The 24881-nt window shown below is 39.9% G+C and overlaps 1 protein-coding gene across 1 annotated transcript in view; it reads left to right on the forward strand.

Annotated features, from left to right (window-relative positions):
• The window catches only part of PSMD14 (proteasome 26S subunit, non-ATPase 14), a 133805-nt gene that overhangs the window by 13064 nt on the left and 95860 nt on the right, over nt 1–24881 (forward strand). The window contains exon 2 of the mRNA XM_089659993.1: nt 4845–4896. Coding sequence (XP_089516119.1) covers nt 4849–4896 — 48 coding nt within the window. The 5' untranslated portion in view covers nt 4845–4848. The remainder of the gene's footprint in view (nt 1–4844; nt 4897–24881) is intronic.

Raw genomic sequence — 24881 nt, forward strand, 5'->3', positions numbered from 1 at the left:
TCAAACGCAATTCATAAACACAGATATACAAAGTACTATGAGTAGATACAGGTGCATTTCAATAAATTAGAATATCATCAAAAAGTTAATTTATTTCAGTAATTCAATTCAAAAAGTGAAACTCATATGTTCTATACGGTAGATTAATTACACACAGTGATATATTTCAAGCATTTCTTTCTTTTAATTTTGATTATTATGGCTTCCAGCTAGTGAAATCTCAAAATTCAGTATCTCAGGAAATTAGAATATTACATAAAACCAATAAAAAAAGGATTTGTAATTCAGAAATGTAGGCCTACTTAAAAGTATGTCCATGTACAGTGTAGTATGCACGCAATACTGGTTAGGGCTCCTTTTGCATGAATTACTGCATCAAAGCGGCGTGGCATGGAGGCGATCAGCCTGTGGCACTGCTGAGGTGTTTTGAAAGCCCAGGTTGCTTTGATAGCGGCCTTCAGCTTGTCTTCATTATTGGGTCTGGTGTCTCATCTTCCTCTTGACAATACCCCGCAAATTTTCTATGGTTTAGTTCAGTCAAGTTTGCTGGCCAATCAAGCAGAGAGATACCATGATCATTAAACCAGGTGTTGGTACTTTTGGCAGTGCGGGCAGGTGCCAAGTTCTCCTGGAAAATGAAATCAGCATCTCTATAAAGCTGGTCAGCAGAGGGAAGCATGAAGTGCTCTAGACTTTCCTGGCTGCGCTGACTTTGGACTTGATCAAACACCGTGGACCAGCAGATGACATGGCTCCCCAAATCATCACTGACTGGAAACTTCACACTGGACCTGGACCATGCTGCTGTGATTCTGTGCCTCTCTACTCTTCCTCCAGACTCTGGGATCTTGATTTCCAACTGAAATGCAAAATGTACTTTCATCTGAAAAGAGGTCTTTGGACCACTGAACAACAGTAAAGTCCTCTTTCTCCTTAGCCCAGCTAAGACGCTTCTGACGTCTCTGGTTCAGGAGTGGCTTGACACAAGGAATGCGACAGTTGTAGCCTATGTCCTGGATACGTCTGTGTGTGGTGGCTCTTGAAGCACTGACACCAGCCATAGTCCACTCTCCCGCAAATTCTCAAATGACCTTTGCTTCAAAATCTTCTCAAAACTGTGGTTATCCTTGTTGCTTGTGCACCTTTGTTCCACCACACTTTTTCCTTCCACTCAACTTTCCATAAATATGCTTGGATACAGAACTCTGTGAACAGCCAGCTTCTTTAGCAATGACCTTTTGTGGCTTACCCTCCTTGTGGAGAGCATTAATGACTGTCTTCTGGACAACTGTCAAGTCAACAGTCTTCCCCATGATTGTGGAACCTACTGAGAGACCATTCAAAGGCTCAGGAAACCTTTTATAGGTGTTTTGAGTTAATAAGCTTGTAATGTACAGCGCTGAGTGAACCATTGGCGCTTTATAAATACTGTATAATAATAATAATTAGCTGATTAGAGTATGACACCATGGGGTTTATTTACTAAAGCTGGAGAGTCCAAAATCAGACTCCCTTCTGCATAGAAACCAATCAGCTTCTAACCTCAGCTTGTTCAGTGAAGCTTTGGCAATGAAACCTGGAAGATGATTGGTTTCTATGCAGAAGGGAGTCTGATTTTGGACTCTCCAGCTTTAGTAAATAAAACCCCATAAGTCTACAATATTGAACTTTTTTACAATATTCTAATTTTATGAGATACTGAATTTTGGTTTTTCACTAGCTGTAAGCCATAATCATGAAAATTAAAAGAAAGAAATGCTTGAAATAGATCACTCTGTGTGTACTGAATCTATATAAGAGTTTAACTTTTTGAATTGAGTTACTGAAATAAATTAACTTTTTGATTAAAATCAAATTCATTGATATGCATCTGTAGATGTGGGCCTGAGCCAAGAGTCTCCTGAGATGTCTGTTTGGGAAGTGAGGGATGTAGGGCTTTGCTAGTAGGCAAGTAATGATTGGACTGAAATGCTCATTATGGCACAACTTTTTGGAAAATCTGTGTACATGCTGGTGTTTGTTGATCATCTGTTAATGTCCATATCCGTTAACAACTGCTGTTTTGAACGGAAGAAAAAAGGATGTAAACAGTTGAAAAACGGATGCAAAAAGGACGTAAACTGATGAAAAGCGGATGTAAACTAATCTGTTTTTGCATGAAAAAAAACGTGACAACTGATGAAAAGAAACAGAACACCCGTGTGAAAGGGGCCTTAATCCTATAAAAGCAGCACAACTCAAACACTATAAAAACCGGTTCCTGCAGCTCTAACACACAAATCCTTGCAAAAATAAACATTAAAGAAAAACGACATATACAACAATAACACAAGACACTTACTCTATATTGTCGGCTGCATGTTGCTTCTGAGCTGTGTTGTTAATGCAGTGTAAGCATGCGTCTGCCTAATGACACACGTTCAGTAGGAGCACTTGTATTAACACAGGCTGGGCCCTGGCCGCTGACAACCAGCCTGTATCAAATAGCAAAAAACTCTATAACAGTGCCTTTATACTGATAATGTCACCTCCCGCCTATACTGACATGTTTCCATTGGATACAGCCAGTCTTTCTCAAGGAAGTGTTCTTTTTGAACAGGTCCTAAACACTGTAATTCTTTCCTTTTTTGCGCTGGACTCAAGATTTAGAAAATTTACATTTTTAACATCAGAGCAAATTTTAAATGTACAGGCTACGGTGCAGACAGAGGCACTTGCTTTAAGAGGGGAGATGGTGCAGCAGCAAACTACCACTTTGCCTGTAATTAAAGTTGCTGAGCCCTCAACATCTGCACCATCTTTACTCCGAGTCTGGGGCAGCAGTGAAAAGGAGACTAAAATGGGCAACATGAGGACATTAATACTCAAGAAATGAAGTCCAGGCTTATTTTGCATAAAAGCCCCTTGCCAAGGAGGGAAGGCTTTTATTTGGTGTAACAGTAACCAAGAGAAATATTCTACCTTGGCAAAACTAGTGAAATCCTACTTGTGTATCCCAGGCACCTCCACACCATCAGAGGGCTTCTTCTCTGCTGCAGGCGACATAGTTTGTAAAAAAAAAAAAAAGAACCAGCCTTAGCCCTGAGCATGTGGACACATTAATACCGAGTTCACACTAAGGCGGTTCAGGACACCGCATTCATGTGCGAATTACATGAGATGTCTGTGTGGTGCAATTTGAGCCATACATTTTGTATGACTCATCGCATCCACACCAAAAAAGGTGCAGGACCCCCTTTTTTTTTTTTTTTTTACCAGAACTTGAATTGCACCCATGAATCTCACCCATGCAATGCGATTTCTGGCATTCGCATCACATTTTGCAATTTGTGCTGGGGTGTCATTAATTTAACATCGACACCCGCAGCAGGTCGCATGAACACCATGCGATTGCAGTTTGGTGCAGGAAATGCACAGGGATAGCAGTGTTTCCTGCACCGCATCAGTGTGAACCCGGTCTAGCATTCGTACATTCCAGTGCAGAGTTTCTGGAACAGTGATAATCCACCTCTTTTCAGAAGAATGTGGTGGGGATTTTTTTTTTTAAGCTTTTTATTTTGCAGTTTGCGTGTAACTCTCTGTTCATTAAATTATTTTAAATAGAATAATGGCATATTGAGGTTTTTATCCAATTGATCAAAACAATAATTGGCCAACTATTTGATTATGAAAAAAATCATTAGTTGCAGCCCTAGTATTAGGATTTGTTCACAAAAACGTAGCCGCTTACTGTGCAGGAAGTGTCTATTTTGTCTGGCAGTGCCTGGCCATTGTAAAATGCAGAGCACGGTTACTTTTTTTTTTTCTTATACTGGATTATCAGTGTGTGACATTTCATTCATTTCTATGCACTGAAATGCAGAATTATGTGGGGCTGCAGGTGGGCTGTGGTGAATGGGACAGAAAAATGCTGAAATTTTGAAGATTTCCGCACTGCACTGCAACTCACACAAAAGCTGCATTCAAATGTGAACTGGGCGCATAGAAATGATTGTTTTCTATTTGCCCTTACAGATACTTGTGTGTTTTTTTTTTTTTTTTTGTGCAGAAAACCACAGGTCTCAGCACAAGTGTGAATTGGCCCTCCAGTTCTTTCTGTTTTGTGATTTGAACAGTAATAGTTTTAAAATAAATTATATATTATTTAATAAGAATACGCTTCCAAAGATATCACTGTGCCATTTGAAATGGGTCTGCTTAGTGTTTTTTGACAGATTTTTTTTTTTTTCCTCTATATATAGTTGTTAAAATTAGTATTGCATAGCTGGTGTATGTGTGAAGTGAGGCGTTCGTGTTCGGACTGTAAAATTGTTTTTTTCCTCTTTTATTCTTTTTAAAAGTTTTAATCAACCGAAAAGAAGAACATGCCCACACCAAAGACCTTATCAATTCGAATTTTGTTTACTTGATATTGTTCAGTCACCGTTTTGATAGAAGCTGACAAGCAGTACGTTAATTAGTGGAGGGTATACTAATGAGGATGTTAATTTTAAATAATATGTATAAAGGAAGAGAAAGTTACTGTATTGTAAACAGAAATCATGTGTGTTTACTAACCTATTTAGGCACTTATTCCTGCTATGCCTCCAATAAAAGCTACCTTCCACAATAGGATTTTATATCAAAAACCATTTCTTTTGAGGACTTATGGTAAGTAAACCTAAAGAAGCAAATACTGCCTGTTAATTAGTGCAAGAGACAGCTTCTTGCATTAATATGTGGCGTTAATTAACAGGAAGACTGATGTTGTGTTGTAATTACCACCAATATTTTTGGCCTACTGAGTGATTGAAGGTGAGTAGATGAGAAGTGACTGATCAGTTTTGCTTTATCTATTTTTGCAGGAATATGGACCGACTGCTGAGGCTTGGGGGTGGTATGCCTGGACTTGGTCAGGTCAGTTACATTTTTTTTTTCTTGTGTTCTCTAACTAATGCAATTATGCAACTTCCTTTGCAAAGTGAACAGTCAATTTGCTTTTAGTAAATCAACCCCAAAGTGTTTGTATCACTCCAGCCAAAAATTTATTCTAACAATTCTATAACAATATTTTCTAGTTTCACAGCCTTATATTACATATTGGTTTTACCTGTTGATCCTGTTGTTGTCCTGCCTTTCCACCAGCATATTCCTGTTCTGGTCATACAGCAGAAATCAGTCACTATTTGAATGGCTGATCTCCCTAGCCTTGTCAAAGTGCAGAAGCAACTTTCCCTCATTATGTATTTTAAAACGCTCAGGCATGCCCAAGGCTTCCTCCATTGTGCATGTTCAAAGTTGTTGGCACAACTTCAGTACAGCTTGAGCTGCCCATACATTAGTCATATTTTTTTTTTTTTTCTTTCAACCAGCAGGTTGAGAAAAAAAAACTGACCCAATTCTCCCATCCACACATTCGAGGTGCAGAATCAATTTGTATTTTGTATTCTGATAGCGAGGAGACTTCCCCTTCATCAGAATACATTGATCAGCACTGTAGGATATAGCCTGCAATGCTGATCAAGCTGTTAAAATCCAGCAAGATGGTTAAACAGAAGTGGATCTGCCGATCGACTTCTGTTCCACCACAGTGGCCATTCATGAATCAAAATTCAGCCAGTCCCTGCAGAACCATCTAAATTTTGATCCATGTATGGCCAGCTTTATTCTCGTGATCAGATACAGCTGCTCCCCTCTTGGTTGCTTCACTTGGCTTAGAAGCGAAGGACAGAATCCAGGGACAGAGGACTTCAATCTCGCGATGTCACTTCTGTCCTGATGTCAGTGGTCAGGGTGAATTTAGGCCACTGTTGATAAGTAATCACTGTAGGAACGCAGGCTGAGGAATCGTGATAGCAAACAGAAACCGCAATAAAAGGTACTTTTTTTTTTTTTTGGTGTTTTTTATTAAAACAACCTCTAAGGGTACTAAATCAGTCTTCTATGTACTATTTTGTCTGTGTGTGATGTGCTGAATTTCCATCTAATTACGTATTTCGTGCAGTTACACTTAAATTGTAGTTCCTTCTTCCCCCATCCTCCCCTGCCAGTCTTCTATTCACTTCTCATCTGCCTCTGATCCAGCAAGAGATAGCAGAAATGAGGCTGCACAGCCACTTCTCAAAATCTTCTGAGCCAAGCCTACCCATGTGCTGTGCTCGTTCTATTCAGTTTTATAGAGAATTCATGCTCCACCACTGTATGTACTAATATCTTCATGGGACTAAATGAAAAGTGAACAGCTACCTCATGTTTGAGTAAAAGTAAAGGCAGAATTTTCATAATTAGTGTCTTTTTTTAAATAACCAAACAATGTGAAATAGCTTAGTGCAAAAACAGGACTCTTGAAGTTCTGTAGAGAGTCTTGCACAAAAACTGTGCTGACCTTAGCCTGCTATTCAGTAAATCTGCAGCCCTGCTGTGGATTCAGTGGAGTCCAAATGTATTTGCTTGCCAATTTACCTCTACTTCCTTACTAAAATGCATGGTTGGGTTGTGCTCCTTCCATACACAAGGGCCTTATGATTACCATAAAGGGGCGATGATCTTAACATTTTTAGTCGAACTCGGGAAAAAGATAAATTTTTTGGTAGAACAGACTTTGTAATTCTCTTCTGCCAAAAACTTCTTTCTGTTTCTCCTGCTGTTATTTATTTTTTACAAAGAATGCCTGCTGCGCAAGCACAGCACAGTGCAATCTTTTAGTACCAGAGATTTAATGGAGAGAAGCCTGGTATCAGGATAGTGCAACTCCATTGCGCTTGCAGAAGAAGCTTCGGATAACATTGCACTGGTGGCTGTGCACTGGCTATTGAAAGCGTTTAGGTGTCATTATTTGGGACATAACTAAGATCCTTGGTAAGTGCTTCTGAAACACTGCCGGCTCTCTGATGACCATATAATGTGGCATTCACTGCTTTGTTACTTTTACCAACAGGTAAGCTTATAATAAAGCATAGGTAAAATGAATAGCTATTAAACCTGCACCATTTAGGATATATTCGCATGTTTTGCAGCTGGTGACATTACTGGTGTATGCACACTGTGCCCTGACTGTGACACATGGGAGTTATGTCATTGCGGCTCGGCCATTCAAATGACCGGAGTCCTCTAATACAGAAAGAAGACCAGGTGAAGATGGAAGCCCTGGCAATGCATACTTCCACATTATCACATTAACTTCCAGAGAGACCAGATTATTTATTTTCTTACAAGACTTTACTACCACTTTGAGCATCTATACATGAGCAGTGCAGTCACCAGCTATTGTGGGGCTTCTGCTTCCTGCACCTAAATGTATCCATTCATGTTCCCTATAGAGCTACTTGAGCATTCAGAAGCTGGCAGAGTGCCTGTCTGCAAATGTGCCACTGTCCCAACAAGAGGTTAGACCGATGTTAAGATGTAGAAGGGGGGAATGTGCAAGGCCAGCAAGATTTCAGTTGTTTGCATATCAGGACCCTGGGTTCCTGGAGAGCTTCACAAGGTATATGTCTTAGGTGCCTTTTGCTGTTTCCTACATGTTAATCACTTCAATACCGGCCACTTTTACCCTCTTCCTGCCCAAGCCAATTTTCAGCTTTCAGCTCTGTTGCACTTTGACAATTGCGTGGTCATGCAACACTATACCCATATGACATTTTTATCATTTGGTTGTATTTAATCCCCACTGAGTTTTGTATTTTTTGCTAAATAAAACAAAAAAAACCCCCCTGAAATGTTTGGAAAAAACGCATTTTTGTTTGTTTCTGTTATAAAATTTTGCAAATAAATAACATTTCTTCATAAATTTAGGTCAGAATGTATTCTGCTACATTTCTTTGGTAAAAATACCCCAAATTGGTGTGTGTGTGTGTGTGTGTGTGTGTGTGTGTGTGTGTGTGTGTGTGTGTGTGTGTGTGTGTGTGTGTGTGTGTGTGTGTGTGTGTGTGTGTGTGTGTGTGTGTGTGTGTGTGTGTGTGTGTGTGTGTGTGTGTGTGTGTGTGTGTGTGTGTGTGTGTGTGTGTGTGTGTGTCAATTGATCAGTGCTGATGTACGGATGGCCCATCTCATTTCTTGAGGCCTGAAAACACCAGAATATTACAAATACCCCCCAAATCACCCCCTTTAGTAAAATACAGTTCAAGGTATTTAGTAAAAGGCATGGTGAGTTTTTTTGGAGGTTGTAATTTTCTTACAATTTTTTGGAAAATGTAGAAATTTAAAACAAAACAAAAACACTATATTTTTTTTTTTTTACATATTGTCACCAGTCCAGCACAGTGTTATAATATAACTGGTGTGGAGGTGATCAGAGACACTGGTGACAATATGTAAAAAAAAAAAAAAAAATTAAAATAATTTAGTTTGTATTTTGTTAAGTTTTTTTTCAACACACTGTGACCAAAGCAATACAATGTTACCATAGTAACATTGAACTACTCTGGGCAAGTGATCATGATTTTTTTTTTTAACACATTATGATTGCTAATACTAATGTATTTCATTGATAACAGACTTGGGAACTATAGGGGGGAGAGTGTTCCTCTGCCGTTTCAAGCTAAAAAGTATAACCTGTTTTTATGAGTAACTTTGTAATTATTTACCATAGAATTTGCAATCATTGTTACTGAATGAAACTGATTCATTCAGTCTTTTGTTGTGATTAGATGTGATTGGGCAAAGCTCATCACATTATATAGATAGGCTGTGATTGGCCCAGTCTATATCATGTGACTGCTTTGACCAGTCACAGCTAACAACATAATTGTATACAATGGATGGCATGACAGCCATCCATTGTATACAACTGACTGTGATCTGCTGTGATTGGTCACAGTGGTCACATGACACTGGCAATAGGCCTGTGTAGTGATATGTCATTGGCTGTGTCCCGTGGACACAGCCGGTGACAGATCGCGTGGCCCCGCAGCATAGCTGCTCCCTAAAGGTGCCAATCCTTAATGGGGAGCGGGAAACCAGTCCTTAAAGCGGAACTTTCCCTTTTTATGCGGCGCTGTGCTTTAACCTGCAGTTTAAGAGATAAAAGGGAGCATGATTTCAGTTTAAGATCATCAGGAGTCAGCTGGTGTATTGTTTTCTATTCAAGAGTTCTGGTAGATCACAAGCTTAATAATGGCATGCGATGCCAAGCTGCGGTTTCTAAAGCGAGCAAAATCCTCTCTTGTATTAAGAGGTATAGACTCCAGAGAGAGAGAGAGATATCATATTACCCCGGTACAAATCATTAGTAAGACCTCATCTGGAATATGCAGTTCAGTTTTGGGCAGCAATTCACAAAAAGAACATTGGGGAACTGGAGAAAGTACAGAGAAGGGCAACCAAACTGGTAAGAGGGATGGAAGAGCTCAGTTATGAGGAAAGATTAGTGGAACTGAATGTATTCTCTCTTGAGAAGAGGAGATTAAGGGGGGGATATGATCAACACGTATAAATACATCAGTGGTTCATATAGTGAACTCGGTGTAGTTATTCACCTTGAGGTCATCACAGAGGACAAGGGGGCACTCTACATCTGGAGGAAAAGAAATGTAATCTCCAAATACGGAAAAGTTTCTTCACAGTTTTTCATTATTTTTTATTCATTTTTTTTTTTATTTTATTTATTTTTCACTTTTGATTTTTAGCCATCAGCATGCCCTTTAGATCCCTTGTTTATTTGTCACAGTACACTGCATTTGTTTTCTTTTGATTGGATCCCACATCTGTCCATCAATAGGGCATTTCCAGCACCACTCAGGGAGCTGGCTATCCTCTTCCGCCCTTAATTTGACACACTTCCTCGGTGTGTATCGGGTGGTGCGGCTCCCCGGCGCATGCGTGGTTCTTCTATGCTCGAATGGGATGCCGCACATGGTGCACATGCTCGAATGGGATGCCACACGGGGCGCATACGCGCCGCCATTTCCATTGTCCTTGCCAGTCACGTCCACACTAAACCAATGTGGCGAGCTGCACAGGCGCCACGCTGGCTGTTGACGATTTATCAGTTACCAATAATCAGTCATCATGTATTATTCATCTAACATGGATTTAGGTATACATTTTATACATCATCTAATGCTACATGTACATCATGTACCATACTATATTTAATATGGGACAGATACTCCTGGGACAGAGATCCTTTATTAGAGCCTCTTTAATCCATCCTGAGGCTATGAGTGAGTACAGTTATTTTATTTTTATTTTCATGCATTCAGAGACTTAGTGATTGATGTAGCTTGTACTTTCATTTATCTATATATTTATTCATGCATATACATGTTTTCATTTACATTTTTATAAATGTATTCATTTTTTATTTTCATGTTTATTTTTATTTTAATTTTTGTTACATCCATTCCCCCCCCCCCTTTTTTTTTTTTTTTTTTGTTTGGAGGTGGATCCAATCGATCTTCTCTGCGATTGGACTGCCGTGTGTGTGGGGGGAGGGACTTTTTGACCTCTTTAGCATTTTTTGGCATATAAGCATTGGACCAGCAGGTACACATCTCAGCTCTGAGGAAGGGGGTTCATCTCCCAAAACGCGTCAGTTTTCATTGACTGCCATTACGGACCATTTATTCTGCTTTTATTCTCCTTTTGGTTTGTCAGTATATATCTATTTGATTACACAATAAACATGTGGTGTACCACGGTAATGCACGATGAGAGTGCACCCTTGTTTGGTTTTTGTTCTTCACAGTAAGAGCTGTGAGAATGTGTGGAATAGACTTCCTCAAGAGTTGGTTCTGGCCAGCTCAGAGGATTGCTTTAAAAAAGGCCTGGATTCTTTCTTGGATACACAGAATATAATTGATCCAGAAAATATCCGATTGCCTCTCGGGGGATCAGGAAGGAATTTTTTTCCCTGCAGGAGCAAATTGGATCATGCTTTGCTGGGTTTTTTGTCTTCCTCTGGATCAACTGTGGGTGTAGGACTATAACTTTTTTTTTTTTTTTTTTTTATTGTTGAACTTGTCTTTTTTTTAGCCAGACTAACTATGTAAATACCAGTGATAGCTATGATACACTGAAGAGTGACCACAAAAGGTCACAAATTTTTCTTTCAGTCAAATGTGTTTGATTGTTGGTTATAGAAGTTCAGAAAAGGGAATTATGATTTAGAGAAAGTTATGTTTTTGTTCGACACAGAGTAGTGGTATCTAACCATAAATCAGATTATTAATTATACTTGCTAAAAACATAATTCACATTGAGGAAGACTGGAAGTTGATGTAATGAAAGAGAAAAAATTTAAATAGCCAGGTGGCCAGTGATCCTATTAGAAAAAAGTTCCCTGGATCCCTAAAATGTTCCTGTGCTGGCAGCAAAAAATATTATAGGACGATTGATGTGAAACGCTCAGTAGAGTAGGAACTATAAGGCACCTGATCATATTTGTGAGAAAACCCCTCTCCTGGCTCCATTGATCCTGCAGTTCATATGTAAATACTGATTTTATAAAAGTTATTTAAAAAAGTAAGGGCACACCTCTCATCTCCCCACCCCACCTGATGACTGAGCCCAGGATATGTCGAACAAATAGGTGTTAGAATGTGGGTGCCTACTTTCCATTGCTTGTCACACTGGTACAATCTGGCATGCTGATATTTTTAATGCCACAATGTTTTCTAGTTTACTTCTAGGTTGAACATGGCTAGTTGTTAGGGTAAGTGATTTGTCCAAAAATATACAATTTTTTAATGTTTAAACATGATTCATAGCAGGTAATGAATTATATTGATTAAAATAAGTGATTTGTAAATAGAAGTAAATTTTAGCTGCATTGTCTTTCCAAACTTTAGTGCATGAACTTTGGCCTTGAAATCTGAAATCGCTGAGAAAAACAGCGACTGTGAAGAATGAAATGTGTAAGCTGTTTGCACCAACTGGCAGGAAATATGATTTGGGTTGGCTCACATCTGCTTGCCTAACGTAAAATGGTCGCTGGGCAGATGATGTCTGAAATGACCAGCTGATGTGTGTACTTCCTGATCTTTGTCTGTTTCCTCGACCTTTGTGCCGGGACAACTTCAGACAAGTCAAGTTTTTTTTTTTTTTCTCACCTTGCACACACAATCTGACTACCATTACAAGTTCTCAATGCGCATTTTAATGATGTCATAATTAACTTCCTTAATTCCAGCTTCTGTCATCTGTCTTTCTTGAAATGTGAGAAAATGTGTCTGAAAGGTCGCCATATGGGCTTTATACAATTGATTCTGCTGAGAAATTAGCAAAATGTTAATTTCTTTTTTTCTTTTTGCTCCTGTAGCGCAAATCATATGCCTGACGTATACGGTGCAACAAATAACACTTTCCTACCCTGTTTATAGTTAATAATTCTAACTAAAATGGTAATTGCAAACAGTGACATGTCTGGGGCACCAAATATATTTTGACATTGGATTGAATCCACTATGTTACTCTATGGTGGCTTTGGTGAACTTGCTGTGTACTCAAGGACTTTTTATCATGGGTCTGGAATTATGGCCACACTTGTAAACAGAATCCATTGCAAAATATGCATGTCAAAAATCTGGAAGTACTCAAGTCAAATACAGTGACTGCAAGCATAATTCCAGGATGCATCACAACTGATCCATCTGATTACGCCACCTCAGTACACTTCTGTTTTTGTAAAAAAAAAAAAATCAAAATTAAATCTAATAAAATCCATAAACACAAATTTGCGACCAGAGCAATCCTGTCCTCCACACAGCAGTGATGTGTGCTGCTGCTCTGGGCTTATATTCCTTATGACACCTTGCCATGGCTTGTGGAGGCATAGTGGTGGCGCCCCTTGCAGTCCAGAGGGTGTGTTCCTGACAGTCTGGCCACAGAGGAAGGGGCTGGATAATACTGGTTGTCATTCATCCTGTAAAGTCTGGTGGTGGCGGCCATAAATTCACCAACAATTTTTATAACCCATAGCAATAAAACACAGGAGAAGACAACCGACAAGTGTAGTGACAGTAGCATATTACTATACTGAAGCTGGAGTTCAGCTTCAACTTTTATAATGAAGAATTAACACCCACTACAAACTTTCAGTTTGCTCAATTGTATATTGTGGCTGGGACTTGCAAAATATAGAAGCGTACAGCCCAAGACCATCCCTAATGCTGTATGTTGCTAGTTGCCAGAAATACCTCTAGCTTAGAGTATATGTAAACCCTCACCTTGTAAAACAACCCATTCAGGTTATAGTTTAATATAGTTTGAGAAAAGTTTATACAAAACAAGCAGCATGCACAAAAATGTAAGATACACAGCCCATAGAGTGTCATATGTAACAGTGCACCTTAACTGGTATAATAGCAATAGAGCAGTATCTGCATCCTGATCTCCAACAAGCGCATACTAGGATAGATATTGGAGGGCCAGGTCTATAAGTAGTTTGTAACTAACAGAAAACTGAATAAGCCATATTTTGAGACCTTTTTCCCTTTTTGTTTTTTTTAACCCATTCAGTTTAAAATAGAAAAGAAAGGCAAAACATTTGTGTATAAAAAAACTTAAAAATGACCCTTTTCCCTGTTTTATAAGTGATCACATACCCTCTAAGCTCCTTATGCTGCTGAGAATAGGGAACTGGGGCAGGAGAAACCGCAAAATGTTGAACTTCCCCGTGAATGGGTGTACAAGGGGAGCGTGTCAGCAGTAGTCTGATCATTGAAACGGAGGACACGAACTTCCCAGCGCAGCTAGAATACTGACCACACTTTGCTCTCATGCCTAGCGTGGTCGGTTATTAGGAAAGCAGAGGGACTGGCAGGAACGCCAGTGATTTCACAGAAAGGCAGCAATACAAAGAGAACAGGATACTTTTCCATACAAGAGCATGGTACAGCAGGCACATATCAGGAATATGAAGTGTTGGGTTTACATAATCTTTAAGTACTTTGTCATGTACCTGTATTTGGTATGCATGGAGAACATACTGTATACTGATGCCAGAAGCATCCTGGCAACTAACGTTTTCAGAAGGAGAGAAACAATGGCAGCTGTTGTATTCCTCTCAGTAGTGATTTCCTTTAAGTCGATCACTATTGCTCTTTTCTTTGCCCTGAGATAGGACAAATGCTGGAGATGTTTGACCACAGTCCTCCTTGACATAAATGTGAGCACTTGGGCGATGTGAGCATATGCTGTTAGGACAGGTCATCATCCTCAAATTCTTCTTAATGTATTATAAAACACTGTAAATCATTAAGGTGTAAGGTCTGCGATTCCTGAAACCAGAGAGGGTGTACTTACACTAAATCGCTACAGGCGGCAGTAGGAGACGTTATGTCTTGTGAGATGCATCGCGGTGTACGTTGAGAGACAATAATGTGAGCATTGAGAAAACAATGAAAATGTCAGAATCACCCCTTTTTATTGCATATATATTAACTAGGGAATATTGCTAGGATATCAGGTATGTACAATATCTCTCTTGTTGGGAATAGGAGATACCAAAAGAAAAATAACAGTTTATAGTTAGGATGTTACATTGAGAATTTCTATTCTTCGGGTAGTTCTGCTTTTGGGGGGGGGGCCTTTAGGTATAGTACAACAATGTCTGGATGAAAGAGGGAACCAAGCAGCTAGGCTGTGATTCCTTTATGCCTATCAGAGTTTCATTGCTAATTTTTGAATGGAGTATGCATTTAGCCATGTAAATGAAGCAATGTCACTTTAACGTGAATCTGTGCTAGCAGTGTCATGCTCTTTGATTCAGAGTCATAGTAAACTTGCATGGCACTAGCCAGTAGATTTCTTCAGCCTAGTTGCCAATTATCTATCATGTTCTCCCATCTGTGAGTATGTTTTATCAGATGGGATAGTTGGGATACTTCCAGGATAGGGCATCATGGATGGCACTCGAACCCTTATCACTTGGAAAGTGAATTCCTGAGCCTGGGCCCTGTCATTAATCACAAAAAATTAATAAGTAAATCAAACGTGTTTTCTACAGTTTGTTAGAGCACAGTCATAATATATATGCAGACCTGTAAGACCTGTCAGTTGCACAAGACCTTTTTCTCATCTGCTTTTGACTGGGAAAAAATATTACTTGTCATGCTTGTTAAACAAGTGATTTGATTATTAAGAGCGCAAATTGTTCTGTGAACAGCTCTGTCCACAAAGTTTTCTAAAGCTGCAACTATATTAAAGTAAAAACACCATTCAAACATTGATCAATTTAGAGTTTGCTACAAGCAATGCTCAGTGAATCATAAATACAGTCTGAAATAATACATACTGTATCCTGCTTCGGGGCTGATATTATTTTTTTTTTTTAGGCTGAACTGAACAAGGAAACTGTTAATACATAGCTGAAATACATATACATAAGGGAGCTGTTTTAACTGCCATATGATTTGCATTTTTCTTATCCGGTTCTTAGATTTACACAGCCCCGTCTGACACAGCAGAAGACCAGATTTTTCTCTTCTGCAGTTATAATTACTGGTCTATGCCTCACCCCCGGCTTGTGGTTAGACAGTGAAAGGAGAAGCAGCAGACTTGACAGTTCCATGTGCTGGGTTTCCCTCTCCCAGAGTGAGTTCTGCTGTACAGTGGAATCCATACTGATGAGACAAAATCAAATTCAGGAACTTACCTTGCCTGTGTGTGTGTTTTTTTAAATGAAAATAATATATTGAGGTATTAATGATACAGAACTGCAAGAGTTTGTATATTTTTATATCTTTATGAAGGGTAGAAAAGCAGTGTTGTACTTTTGTGTAATTTGTACAGTGAACTTGTGTTCTACAGCCGACCTAAAGAGATAAAAGCTATAGGAAGCCCCGATCCTTCATCCCCCTTCCCATAAACTACATTGGCTGGAACTGGCCTTATTTATAACAATGTGTATGTTCTTGATGTATTTTACTGTTTTGAGAAAAAAAATAGAGCCCTGATTGTTGACTGTGTCTTTACACACAATATACTGCGCTGTCACTAGAAACAAGCCTGGAATAAGAGCATTCCCTTCAGCCTTTGTTTCTCAAAAGAAGGTAAAACATGACTCTCTCAGCAACTTTACCGATGTCCATTTAATCTTTTGTTGTAAAATATACCTACTAACATGCAGCCACTATAGCTAGTCCTAAAGCTTACTATTCAGATCAGAATCTGGCATCACTGCTTCAGTGTCAAGCTAGTTTGTACATTTGCTACTTCTCTATAGGCATATCCTAGTTACAATGGAAATACATGCCAACTCTGCACTAAAAAAGTGTGAATCTACAACAATACAAGAATATAATATAACCCTTCTCTATGCTAAAAGTGTGAAATGTGATTCAATAAAATTTGAACTACTACAAATCTGCTAAATAAATGAAACACTCACTACTACATAAAAATTCCCAAATGAATACACACAAGATATTAAAAAAAAAAAATGAAGTCAGAGTGCCTTTTACAATTCAGCACTGTGATAAACAACAACCCAGTGTTCATGAAAAACTCAAAATAAATTGCGCAGTGTTCATATTTTCATCTATATGAATGGTCAAAAAAACTCCTCAAAAACCAGCATCATTGCTCTTTGTGAACCACCTCTTCCCAAGACAGGAACTTGCAACATATATGTGCCTCTCATATTATAGACATGCATAACGTATATGGCTTTAAAGGATAAGTTCACCTTTCGTAACGTGACATGTTATACCCATATTCAGGGTGTAACATGTTACAAAAGGACCCCCCCCCCCCCCCCCCAATCCCCAGTTGTGACAGATAGCAGGGGATCTTCTCCTCCCACTAGCTTTCACAATTTGCAAGAAAACTCGGCCATGCGGGGCTACGCCTACTCGGCTGCATCACTTATACACAGTATTCTGTGAATGAGAACACTACAAGTTCTGACAGCCTTTGTGGCTGTTGGCTTGTAGTTCACAATGAACTACCATGACGTTGTGGAGCGCTGTGGTAGTTCATTGAGTCTTCCTGTCAGTAAGTATCTGGTTGCCCATACATTGTACGTGCACTGACATGTCTGCAGGAGACCTGCATGGCACCGGTGATTTTAAAGGCAAAATCTACGTTTTTGTATGGCCAAGTTGTTGCTGGAGTGGAGAAAAGTAATAACTTTTGTAAGATGGGAAAGTTCTCCAACACAGATATCCACTAAGGAGAGGGGGATATCTTACTAACAAATGGCAGTAAAAACCTCGGTTTCCAACATTTTCCTACTTCATCCAAAGCTGAAAAAATGGTTCTAGTTCCACTGCAATTATTGCTAAATAATGGTTTGGAGCACAAAATTGGTGTTGAATTTTGGCCCACCCTCTCCTGCTTGTTGTTGTTGTTGTCCCTCATGTAATATGGGTAGCCTTTCTGGCCAATAGGATAGTAAAGTAGGAGGTGAGGTAGCCCTCCGCTTTTTAAGGATGTGCTGAAATAGTCATCTTACTGTGCTCTGGGATTTGGGTCAGATATGTAATGGTATAAGTGGTGTCTCCTTTTGTACCAATTCTGTTTCTTTACTTTAAATCTAGCTTTACTTTTAAAGTAATTCCAAATTAATGTAGTACCGTATTTTTCACTGCATAAGATGCACCTGACCATAAGACACACCTAGGTTTTAGAGGAGGAAAACAATAAAAAAAAATATTCTGAACCAATGGACTGCAAACATAGTAAAGGAAATGACCAGAGACTGGTGACAGAGTACAGGGGATAACCAGAGGTTGCGGACACTGTACAGGGAATGACCAGAGGCTGCGGACACGGTACAGGGGACGACCAGAGGCTGCGGACACGGTACAGGGGACGACCAGAGGCTGCGGACACGGTACAGGGGACGACCAGAGGCTGCGGACACGGTACAGGGGACGGCCAGAGGCTGCGGACACGGTACAGGGGACGGCCAGAGGCTGCGGACACGGTACAGGGGACGGCCAGAGGCTGCGGACCTTTGGGGAGCGGGTACCCGAGGACTTGCTGTCACAGCCGGGTGCCCATAGTAAAGATGCCGGCGCCAGGGAGAAAAGGCGGTGAGTACAGCACTGGACCGAGGAGCACAGAAGAGTCGAACGGCCAGCCCGGTATTCTTTCACAGTGGTGGCAGGAATACCGGGCCAACCACTCCATATTCGCTCCATAAGACGCGCAGACATTTTTCCACATTATTTTGGGGGGGAAAAGTGCGTCTTATGGAACGAAAAATACAGTATTTTGTTGTAGCTAAAATTGGTTTCCATTATTAAGAAAAAAAAAAGTCTCCATCTTTTAATGTTTGGGCTAAAAAAAAAAACTTATTTAACTCTAAGGATCTCTACAGCTTTACAGTGGAGTATAAAAGCTGTGAATGTGATACAATAATTTGTGGTGTAATAAAAAGTACAATGGATAGTAATGTTTTGGGCTTTCTTCCTTTTCCAGCCATGGTATTTCAATGGCTAGTAATTGAGCTATGTGGAGACTCGTGTACATTCTGACCATGTCCTGGTCGCTGACATTCTTATCCAGATGCCATAGTTAAACTCTACATGGGTTTAGCTCTTGCAGACATTAATTGACACAAAGGAAAGTGTTACCATTATTTGTTTTTTTGATTGGCAAGCATGTCTGTGGTTTCATCACCCTTTCCCTCTGTGCCCTCAAACTGGTTCCTACTGGGTTTTGTAGCCACTTCCCTGGGTATATCTGCTATGCTGGCATTGATAGGTTTTAGTACCCTGTAGCTTTCTCAATAGAGATCAGTCATGGGTATCCCCTGGTTGTGGGCAGTTACTGCCTTTTATAGGTAAGATATAATTTATAAATGTTTTTTTTTGTTTTTTTTTTGTTTTTTGTTTTTTTATTGCTTCTTAACTAAGCCACTGGAGTCTTAAATCCATATATGCAGCTCTCTATCTTCTGCCCCTTATTAGTGAGGAATAATGTTTTTATCATTCCCTTGGATGCATTTTTAGAACTAGGCCACCTGACCTTCAGCTAGCATTTCCATGTCTTATTGCCAAGATAGGCAGTCCAACAATTACAGCCAAGTATTGTCTTTAAGATGAAAATATATTTCTGAGGTAAGCTGAATGTAACCTCTCCCCCCCCACCCAAGAGTGCCAGTGTCATATTCTAGTTTTGTTACAAGAACCAGTAATTGGTGTTGGAAGCTTTCTGATTGGAAGATGATAGGATACGTTTGTCCTCGTTATCGCATGACTACAGGACATCCACTCACAGGAGAGCCTCTTATGACATCATTAAAGTCATTAAGTATTTTTTTTCTAATGTCACACCTTTTTCTCCCTTGTGTGATCTGCCCATTGTTTGTGACTGCAAAAACACATGCTCCAAATTAAGTCATTAAGTGCATGTTGACAGCCTATAGATTTGAATGCATATTGCTGTGTAAAAGTAAGTGAAAACCAAGCTTTTAAATGTCCAGGTGACGATTCTTGTAAATTGTAGGGGTGAGGGTTAAATGTGAGTTCCTTGGTCAGTTTGCAAACACACTGCTTTGTACAGAGACTGGTAATTGCCATACACAGTGTTTTGTCCAAGACCAGCTTGTCTCATTTGCTGAGCTTGCTACACTACGTGAATTCTTATTATCCTTATAAATACATAATATATAGGTGCAGCACATGGTTTTTTTTTTTCCCCCAGACTTTGAGAGCAGAATTCCACCAAACCTAAGGGAAAAAAAATTCAAATCCACCACCACCCCACAACTGCTGCTTGCCACCCTAATTTGTAACAAATAAGATGGACAAATACAATTGAAATAATAATTTGAAGTTGCTGTCATGTGACCTCTTGACTCCTATTATTTGCTATTTTGTTTGACATCACCCTGCAAGTTAATGTAGGCCCGTGCTCTGGGACTACATGTTCCATAATTCCAGTAAAAAAAAATGTAGACATCATCGGCAGCTTTGAACTACAGGAGATTACAGTTTACTGCTCCAAAGAAGATTTTCGTAGCTGTTTTTTCAGCGCTGCCAGTGCACTTATATTTGCATAATTGGTAAGGTTGAATAAAGACACCAGTCCACCTAGTTCAACCTGTGTGGTTGTGTGTATATATTATTGTCTCTACCACTTCCTATATCCCTGTATATTGTGTTCAGTAAGATGTCCATCTAGAAGTTTTTTGTTTTTTTTTTCAATTTATTAGCAACACTTCCTGCTGAAACCATTGATTGTGGAAATGAGTTCCACATCCTTACAACTCTAACAGTAAAGAACCCTTATGCAGTTTAAGGTTAAACCGTTTCTCGTCCAATTTCAATGAGTGGCCATGTGTCTTCTTGAGTGACGCGAGACTGAATAGTTTCCTCCCAATGCTGAAATCACCATTAAGATATTTTTATATCACCATCATATCCCCTCTTCTCCAGTTTTATGTTTGTAATCGATACTCTTAACTGAGGTCCTCCAGCTCTCGTATTAGTTTTGTTGCCCTTCTCTGGAATCTCTCCAGTTCTAGCACATCCCGCCTGAGAACTGGAGACCAGAACTGAACAGCATACTCAAGATGCGGTGGAACCAGAGTTTTGTAAAGTGGTAGAATTATAGTTTTACCTCTTGAGTAAATACCCTTTTTAATGCTAATAATCTGCTGGCCTTGCTTGCTGTAGCTTAGCATTGCATGCTATTGCTGAGTCTGTCATTCACTAGGAACCCCAGATCTTTTTCCATCCTGGATTCCCCAAGAGGGAACACTTCCTGTTGTGACCAATGTTAATTTTGGCATCAAATTTCGATTTAGTTTTAGTCATCTGGACTGTTTTTTTGTATTTTAGTAGACTAAAATCTCCAGTATATTTTAGTCAACTACAATCGAATGGGTTTAGTTTAAGCGATTCTAATGGTTCTTTGTTATTTTACAAACAAAAACCCCATATCTATACTTATCTGCTGTGTGCAGTGGTTTTGCACAGAGCAGCCTGGATCCTCCCCTCCTTGGGTCCCCTGCAGGTTCTCTTGGCTCCTCCTGTCTGTTGGGTGCCCCCACAGCAAGCAGCTTGCTATGGGGGCACCCGCTGCTCCGTGTGTCCATTCACATATGGAGCTGCGGCCTGGCCCCGCCCCCACCCCTCCTCTCTCCTCATTGGCTGCCTGGCTGTGATTAATGAGGCTTTTACTTTACCCATTTAGGATAAAGTGACAGTCCCTTGCTAGTTCTCCCCCATCCCACTTTTACTGTCCTTTTTGCAGTGTTTTCCTGACTCTCTTCCTCTAGGAGTCAAACCCTGTGTATGCTCAGTGTTCTGATGCTCACTTAGGAGCTGAAAGATAGTGTATTATCAATGTGGGATAAGGGAATTAACTTGGCTTCATATCAAAAATCATAACTAGACAAATTATATTAACCGCTTCCCCTCCGCCCTATAGCAGAAATACTGCTACTGGATGGCAGGGGTGTGCAAACACACTTAACCTTTGATCGCCCCACATGTTAACCCTTCATGCCCAGTGCCATTAGTACAGTGTCAGTGCTTTTTATTAACACTGATCACTTCATTGGTGTCACTGGGGATATCAGTGACACCAAGTCAGTCCCATCCCCCCCCAGAGTCAGGATGCCTGCCGCAGGCCTGCTATAATTAGCTGATCGCCGCCATTGCTAGTAAAAAAAGAAAAATTCCAGTATGTATACTGCCATTTGTAAATGCTATAACGTTCACATAAATCAAATATTTAATTTCTTTAATTTTTTTATTGGACGTTTAACCGCTTTAGGACCACCCACAGTAGATTTACTGCTGCAGGGTGGCCCCTGAGCGCAAAATCATGTATATATGCACGTGATTCTGCATTTCCGGGTAGGGGGCATGCGAGTCCTACCCGCGCCGCCGATCGCAGCCCACCGGTGTCAATCACCATGTCCCTGCCTGGTGATTACTGACCATGAGGAGAGCTGCATTGTTTACCAACAGCCCTCCTCCCTGTCAGTTTGGGCACACTGCTCGGGATGGCTCAGCAGGCCCATCCCAATTACCATGAAGCAGTCCCATTATAAGTTGCTGATCGCCACCATTATTAGTATTAAAAGAATTCCAGTATGTATACCTCCATTTATAAACATAGCTTTCACGTAAACCAATTCATTTACACGTATTGGGATTTTTTTTTTTTTTAGCAAAAACATGTCGCAGAATACATTTTGGCCTAAATTTGTGACGAAATTTGATTTTTACATTTTTTACTGGACATGTTTAATAGCAAAAAGTCCAAAATATAGTTTGTTTTTTTCTCAAAATGTTCGGTCTTTTTTTGTTTATAGCGCAAAAAGTAAAGCGCGCACAGGGGATCAAATACCACCGAAAGAAAGCTCTATTTGTGTGGGAAAAAAGGACTTAAATTTAATTTGGGTACAGCGTTGCATGACCGCACAATTGTCAGTTAAAGTAATGCAGTGCCGTAATGCAAAAAATGGCCTGGTTAGGAAGGGGTGTAAATCCTCTGGAGGGCAAGTGGTTAAGCCAAGTAATGGGACAAATATAAATAGGTAACCTTGCACACATTGAATATTTAGGTTTTTGTGTAGATCACTTGAATGGGATACCGTTGCTCCAAAAACACACCCAAGTAGCAACTGTACTTTCTTTGTTTTAAATTTAATGCTGACTTGGTGTGTTTTTGGACAGTGTTTTTTTTTTTCACGTGACAAAACACATTTTTTTTTCTTTTTTTCAATTAGGTTTGAGATGCCAATAAGAATGAATGGCACCTAAATTTGTGTAGCGCATTTTGCCACTCTCAGAAACGTGTTCAGAAATGTGCGTTTTGACTATGCTTATTTGTGAGTGGGGCTTTAATGTGTATACATGGAGTACCCGACTGCTACACACACTAATAGTAATCGGTCCACAGTGCTCTGTTAGGTTGTACAATCTACTATAGATCATGTCCTGCATCTGTCTTTCACCAGGACTACAGGGATTTATGAACGGTGTCTCCCACACACTGTGCTTGTACCGTGTCATAGGCTTGCATACTGATTGGTATTCTTTGCATGAAAGCAAGAAAATTTTTGTAATAAACTTTTTAATGTTACTTTTTATGGATTCCTTAACACAATCTTGAAAGGTATCAAATAAACAAAAGGGAATTCTGAGAGTGTACCTGTATCTAGATGCATTGCATGTATCCAAAGGATTTGCAGACCTTTATTCTTGGAGCAGGTCACTTTTGTTGAGGTCTCTGAAAACTTTACATAGAGGATTTTAGTTATTAAATAGAAACTCTACCCACTCTCTTGGTTTTTGGAAAAAGAATGGAAAGGGTAAGAATATCTTGTTGTTATATCCTTTGTTTTCTTTACTTCCTGTCCCATTGGCAAGTAGGAACATGAATAGCAAATCCTGACAGAGGTTTTAACTTTTGCCCACTTTATCCAGAATTAACAGAAAAACACTTGGATTGGGTTCTACTTAAAACATTGCATGTAAAAAAAAATGACATACTATTCATGCATTTGTATGTGATTGTTATTTAGGGAACGTAAATTAGTACTGCATTGTCTTACATAATGTTGTAGGGGAAAATGCTGGCTGAAAAATCTGTAGGATCCTAAACTTTCATGCTTGTCAGATTCATAATCCCTCATTGGGCAGCACAGTGGCTAAATGGTTAGCACTTCCACCTGGCAGTACTAGGGTCGTTGGTTCAAATCCCAGCCACGACGCCACCTGCTTGGAGTTTGCATGTTCTCCCTGTGCCTGCGTGGGTTTCCTTCGGGTACTTCGGTTTCCTCCCACACTCCAAAAGACATGCTGGTAGGTTAATTGGATCCTGTCTAAATTAGCCCTAATATGTGTATGTATGAATGTGAGTTAGGGACCTTAGATTGTACACCCCTTGAGGGTTAGGGACTGATGTGAATGTACAATATATATATATATATATATATATATATGTAAAGTGCTGCGTAAATTTACGGCGCTATATAAGTACCTGAAATAAATAATAAATAAATAAATTGCTCTCAGTGGTTCAGTGTGTTGACCTTTATATATTCTGTAGTGACATAGGGCCTGACAGGATTAACCACAGATTGCAGCAGGATTCCAAGAATTCGACACTCCCAGAAGTGTTGGATTCTGAAAAACTTTCAGCTCACCCTTCTTTTTGACCACAGCAGAGACTGGTGGCAGGGGAACCAGGAAAGGTCACTGTTAGATGCTTCTGTTGCAGGAGGCTCTTTTGTTTCCACGTGGACAGTAACTTTAAAGTAGAACTTCACCCAAAAGGGGAAGTTCCACTTGTCCTCCCATCCTCCTCTTTAACTTTTGTCAACTTATTTTTTTGGGGTAGGATCGAGTACCTGGTTTTGACAGGTACCTGCTTCCACTTCTTCTTTGATCACCTAGGCGATCCAAGCAGAAATTTGGTCCCCCTTCTCCTGCAGCCTTCAGGGACACGGCTGCAGTACCTAAAGCACAGCAGGCACTTGGCTGTGAAGCCACAAGGAGTCACAGCCAACTTCCCACACTAAAGAACATGCTAGCGCCAGGGAACCAAAGACTGGTGACGTGCCAACCCAGGTGAGGACGGTGCTGAATACTTGGTCAGGTGTCCTATTATTTAAAGTCAGCAGTTTTTGTAGCTGATGGTTGTCATTGGTGGACCAATTCGAATGATTAAGGCACTTCCAAGCTGTACCACATTTATAAAGATATTTTAAGAACCTTGCAATTTAATGAAAACAATAAAATATTTGTACCTTTTTTGTTCTTGAATTGTCTTCAAAATGTCTTTATACCACCCTTGTAATTACTATTATGACTGTGTTCATATTTTCTGGTTAATTTTCAGTCTTTGGCAGTTGAGCCTCAAAGGGGTTAAATCAGCAGGAAGGAATTCATTTCCACTTTAATGACCTAGCCTTGCTGGGCTTGGACAATGGGGAACAAGCTTCTGACTTGTACTCCTATTGCCAATTAACACCTCCTAGAACAGGTTGCCTG

The sequence above is a fragment of the Staurois parvus genome, unplaced genomic scaffold, assembly GCF_062004578.1.
Source record: "Staurois parvus isolate SC_StPar_1 unplaced genomic scaffold, SC_StPar_1.0 ptg000031l, whole genome shotgun sequence".
Classification (NCBI taxonomy): Eukaryota; Metazoa; Chordata; class Amphibia; order Anura; family Ranidae; genus Staurois; species Staurois parvus.